The 6000-nt window shown below is 42.7% G+C and overlaps 1 protein-coding gene across 3 annotated transcripts in view; it reads right to left on the bottom strand.

Moving 5' to 3' along the window:
- PTGIS (prostaglandin I2 synthase) overlaps nt 1–4862 on the bottom strand; it is a 48003-nt gene extending 43141 nt beyond the window's left edge. Inside the window, exon 1 of one of the 3 annotated variants that reach the window (XM_088153719.1) lies at nt 4655–4862. Coding sequence is in view for 2 of the 3 variants with exons in the window: in XM_007431191.4 (XP_007431253.1) it covers nt 4375–4469 (95 nt within the window). In the remaining variant the exon portion in view is untranslated. Of the gene's footprint in view, nt 1–3840; nt 3958–4374; nt 4604–4654 lie in introns of those variants that run through there. The other 2 variants (XM_088153718.1, XM_007431191.4) reach the window with 2 other exon arrangements.
- Between the last annotated feature and the right edge of the window lie 1138 nt (nt 4863–6000).

Genomic DNA, 6000 nt, shown 5'->3' on the forward strand with positions numbered 1-6000 from the left:
TGTATATTCTCTGCTCTGGGTCGTACGGCCAGGAGGGAGGAGGGCTTAGAGTGGAGGAATTGGCAGTGTTCCAATGATTGATTGATTGATTGATTGATTGATTGATTGATTGATTTTGGATTTTATTTTTCTTGCTAGATCCTGGGGGGATTCTACTGGTTTTTTAACTCAGACTTTCTTTTGTGGACTACCCTTCCACACACTCATTGAGGTCCCCTTCTGCTCAGTTTTCAGAGACTCATCATGTAGGCAGGCAGACTGACAGAGCCTAGAGCAGTGTTTCTCAACCGTGGCAACTTTAAGTGATAGGGACTTCAACAAGGCTGGCTGGGGAATTCTGGGAGTTGAAGTCCCTACTGCTTAAAGTTGCCACGGTTGAGAAACATTGGCCTAGGGCATCTATACAAAATTACTTTCCAACATTACTTTCCAAGGCTGGCTGGGGAATTCTGGGAGTTGAAGTCCCTACCACTTAAAGTTGCCATGGTTGAGAAACACTGGCCTAGAGCGTCTATACAAAATTACTTTCCAACATTCTGTTAGGTTGGAAAGAATTAAAAATATCAGTGAATACGTTTTTATCAAAAAATAAGTGAAACTGTCAAGAGGTGTAACCACATTAATCTGTTGCAACAGAAATAGCTGCGAGTTTTAAAAATGATGTAAGATTTTCCATTATTGTAACAAAATATTATTATACACAGATTTACAAGATAATTTTCCTAAGCCATCTTTGGACAGCTGCTAAAACTGTTCTATTTTGCTATGGTTGTAGCGATTAATTATTTTAGAAAGTTCCTTTGTTTTATTGTAACCTTTCTTTTTTACCATTCTTGTTTGAGCTCTTTTTTTTTTGGCTATATTTTATTGTTTTTATGGTTTAATTGTAAATTGACTCTAGTACACATTGTTATTGTTTGCACATTGCACTAAGCTATGATTTAAACCCAGAGTTTGTTGAATGAACCACAGTGGTGGGTTTCACCTATGCTAGGCCAAAAACCTAACAAACCACAATGGAGCTTAAAAGGATGAGTGAAGGAGTCATATAGTAGAGGGGAAGAGAGTTTCAAAGCATTAATAAAATTAATAATATGAATAAATAAATGGTACTTTATATGATAGGAAATGCCATCTGGGCTTTCAGATGCTGCTGTCAGCTTCCAGCAATCTTGCAAGATTGCTCATTTTATGTGCATGTATACACACCACACATACACACAACGACATACACACCTGGTTTTAAAAAGATCAGCACCCCCGGTTATACACCTAAAAGCAGTCCTGAAGGGAAACTGCCCAATTCCTTGGAGACATTCTTAGAGTGTAAGTTTTATACCTGAACAGCATAAACATTTTTATTATAAAGCCAATTATGTGTTTTTAAAAAAATCATAAATAGTAGATAACTGATTGCTCTTATGTTTTATATTCTGAATAGTCGGCAGAGAATAAATGTGTCAGAGCAGGTCAAAATCCATGCTTTTGAGGAATAAATGTGACATATAAATATACAAATAAGTTGAAGGAAAGGAGTTTTCAGTTCTTCAGTCCCACTTAGACATTTTCATACATACTGTAAGTATATGCATGTGAGTACTGTATGTTTAATGGGAGAATTAATGTTGTTCAAAGGTACATTTTAGTCAAGTTAGAAGCAACATTTGGGTAACATGTATAAATTTGAGATCAATCCAAATTAGAGTAAAATCCTTGCTACAAACCAGCAAGATGAGATCCATAGCAATAGGGGACAAGATTTCCATTAAATGGCACTGGGGGGGAGCTTTCCAAATGATGGGAGTGCCAAGTTAGTAATTTGAAAAGTAATTTGCCAATGAACTAACCACAAGCCAAATGTCATGTCAACCATTCTTGATAGGTTGTTTGGTCATTTTTCTTCCAACACTCAATGTCCAGGATGCAAACTGGTAAGATGTTAAAGAGAAGTTATTTGGTCAAGAAACAGAGTAAGGCAGAGTGAGTTCCAAATACTTAAACAAAGTTTTTGATCTTACAAAAAACAGCAAAATAGTCCTTTCACCAAAAGTAAACTGATGATGCTCAGAGAAAGACAAACAGATGAAATATTTACAACCACAATATTCATAGGAATTCTACATCTGAATTCACTATTACGGAAAATGCATTCCAGACAGAAACAAACATACGGTATTAGCTAACACTCCACAGCAGGGGGGAAAACAACTGTTCTGTCCCATACCATCCTTCTAGCACATCTCCTCTTTAGCTGCTCTCCTGACACAATCTACTTTTTTATTTATTTTATTTATTTATTTGACTTGTCCCCGCCCATCTCCCCACAACGGGGGACTCTGGGCGGCTTACAACAAACTAAAATCGGAAATACATAATTAAAAGTTGTAAAAACCAGAGTTACAAAGATAAAGATAAAGAATTCTGGGAGTTGAAGTCCACTCATCTTAAAGTGGCCAAGTTTGGACAACACTGGTTTAAGGCTTTGTGAAGGTCTGAAAGGTTGGGGCCAGTCTAATCTCTGGGGAAATATTTCAAAGGGTGGGTACCATGACAGAAAAAGCTCCCTTCCTGGGCCCCACCAGACAGCACTCCCCAATAGACGGGCCCAGAGTACCTTTTCTGCTGGACCTAATGATATAATCGGGGAGAGGTGGCCCCTCAAAAACCCAGCCCCATGCCAGTATCTTGAGTTGAACCTGGAAGTATACTGGCAACCAATTCAGCTCACAGAGCAGAGATGTAACATGTGCTGATTGAGGAGAGCACATAACAGCCCACGCTGCTGCATTCTGTACCAGCTGTAGCTTCTTGATACTCTTGAATTAACCGTTTTCTGAGTCCACACAATACATTGACCTCTAAGCTCACCAAATGAATTTAGCTTGCATAACATGTTAAAGCACAAACTCCTGCCCGTGGTTAATACCAACTAAGGTTAACATGCGATGCTAATAGAGCAGCCAGGGCTTTATCTGGCCTAGGTTAAATCTTTTGATGTTGCACAAATCAAGCTTTTCAGAAGAAATCTTCATATTCTAAGCATGCCTTTATTGCTCACTTAAGATTCACAAACATTCTTAGATATAAACATGTCATCCGAAGTTGGCACTTGGTTTTACAGAGTGGAAACTTTCCTGTTGGAACAAGAACAGTAATACCACCGCAACCAATCAGGAAAAGTAGGAACCCTGGTGGGTGCCAAGGAAAATCTTGTGGGCAGACTTGGGGACTCCAGCATGAAATAGTATATCTTGCTATTAGATAATCTATAACTCTCCTCCCAACACCCCCCCACACACACACACACACACCAGGTAAGATCTGAGTTCTGCGTAATGGGCACATACTACATGAAGAAAGAAGTTGCCTAATGGATCAACCGAAAGGCATATCTAAGTCCAACATCCTGGGAGGTCCCAGGAATCTAACAAATATAAACTCTCTCCAACAGCTGCACCTTTCAGCTCATATTCAAAGCAGATGGGCTTGGACTCTGTTTCTAGAAATAATGCAATCAAAATCAGCATGCTTTAAAAATTCATCTAATGTCCTTATAAAAAGCCATCTGATTTATTAGCTGGGTTCACACAACACAGCTAACCCACCATGCTGTTGCCTTTTTATGCCTTAGCATTTTGCAGGAACCCAATCACTGTGATTTGTAACTCACGACTTGCGGTTTAGCATGTTGTGTGAATCTATCCAATTGTGATTTATTTTATAAACTACAGTTAAGCATGGTTGTATGTGTAACAAGCACAGCCTGTGACAGTACCAGAGGCAAAGTCAAGTCTCCTTCAAGGCTAGTTTGCCATTGCTTCATTTTTTGAGTTTTCCTACCTGGGCCACATTTCTGAGGGATCTTCCATCCAAGTGCTAACCAGGTGCAAGCTTAGTTTTCTGAGATCAACTGAGGTCTCCTCAATGCTGCTTTGACAACTCCACTAATTAATCACCCACGTAATGATGTGAAGAAGTCCTGTCCTTCTGCCCTTCCTTTCCTAGCTTTGACTTTCCCATCAGTAAGGTTGGATGATCTTTAATTCCAGCCTGATGATGGAGAAAAACTTCTCTGATCCTGTTTCTCCACCTCATAATTCAAATCACTCCCTCCATCGCGTCTGGCATCACCTTCCGCAACGCTATTGCCTTACGATAAGCGCCCTACCCATTCAAAGCATATCGCACATCGTAAATGATTCACCCGCCCGTCTCGAACCATCGCACCTAACCTCGCCGTAAGGGGTGGCTCTCTCTGCCGGCTGAGCGCGCGGGCAGCTCTTCTCCCGCACGCGGGGGAGAAGCGGCAGGATGCTTCGTCCTCCTGGCCTGCGGCGGGTCCAAGGGCCCACCTGCCCAGACCCTTCGACTCACCGATTCCTCCCGCCGAGCGAGGCCACCAGCAGCAGGACCAGCAGCAGCAGCAGCAGAGCCCCCAGCCAGGTTGCGCTGAGGAGAAAAGCGCCCATGGCCCGGAGGAGCTCTCCGCCCTCTTCCCCGGCGCGCTTCGGCTGGTGCCGCTGCTCTCCCTCCTCTCGCCTCCGCTTTCTTCCCGGCCTCTCGGCCTCCGGACGCTTCCCTCCTTCTGCCCTCCTCGCCCGCGGCCCCTTTTTGAAGCGCTCCGCCCCCGCGCCGGTTCCGCGCTTGGCCTCACCTCGGCCTGATCGCAGACCTCGTCGGGTGGAGGGAGGAGGGCCGGCAAGGCAGCGGGGCTTTCGCGTCTACCTTGCCTCACCTGGCTTCAAGTCAGCAAGAAGGGTTTGCCGAAATATTTCATCATCGTCTTTCTCGCCCGTGCTGTGATAAGAGATTTATCGGGAAAGAGGAAGCATCGGGGTCCTCCCTGGGAGCCCAGACTTCCTCAACCGGGCGCCCTACCCCTGCCTTCCAGCACAGCTCCGCCCGGCTGCTGTGGGGATGGGGCCTGGGGGGCAAAGTGGAATTTAATTACAATTCACCAGGGAAAGGAGCTGATAAATGATGTCCCTGATGAGTTCTGAAATGCCCCAGAGCTATGTTTCTTAAACCTTTTGCTCTCAGGACCCCTTCCCGCTTTTAAAAATTACGGAGGGCCCCAAAAGAGCTTTTGTTTGTATGTGTTATATTTATCAGTATTTCCCATATTGAAAATTAAAACTGACAGATTCATAGAATATTCATTTATTGAATCATGTAAAAATAACAATATTAAGCCCATTAGACATTAACATAAATATTTTCATGAAAAAACTATACATTTTTAACATTTTTTTTAAAATATGAGAAGAGTGACATTGTTTTAAATTCTTGCAAACATCTTTAACATCTGGCAGGTAATTTTGATTTCATGGACCCCTGAGAAGGTCTTGGGGGACCCCCAAGGGTTCAGACCACACTTTAAGAAATGCTATTCTAGAGGAACAATTCAGTTGCTGTCATGTCCAAATGGAAATATTAAAAGAACGTATTTGGCATAAACCTTATTTGATCATACAGTAACTCAGATCTTTTCAGTTCATGAGTTTAGCGTTAGGGATTCCCCAAAAGCAACCAAGGAACCCAGCGGTTACTCCAACAATATGCCTTTCTCTTGCATTAAGGACATTGGTGCTCAAAGGTCAAACATCGCTACTTCTTAGGGAGTAAGAAGCAAAGTGACATTGCAATTCCTCTTCCCACTCTTGGCAAGCTGATTAAAGAAAGGGTGGGTCAGAATGGATTCTGACTTTCAACTGGGAAATGGATCTCTTCCTCTTGGTAGGCTGTTGTGAATTTATTGACTGATTTATTTCATTCCACTTCAGTGCCGCCTCACTCCAAATCAACTCTGGGTGGCTCACAATGTAAACAGAAGAAGGAAAAACTCAACAAGGTAAAGAAAAATACAGTAAAACGAATAAACAAGGTGGAAATCCGGGCAACCAAATTATATGCCGTAGATGCCAAACACATCCAACCTACGCCAAGGCCTGGGAGAACAGCCAGGTCTTTAAGGCCTTCCAGGAAGCCCTCAGGGTGAAT

This window comes from Python bivittatus, unplaced genomic scaffold (assembly GCF_059951505.1).
Source record: "Python bivittatus isolate LINGU-HERP-01145 unplaced genomic scaffold, Pbiv_v1 ctg000700_np1212, whole genome shotgun sequence".
NCBI classification, from domain to species: Eukaryota; Metazoa; Chordata; class Lepidosauria; order Squamata; family Pythonidae; genus Python; species Python bivittatus.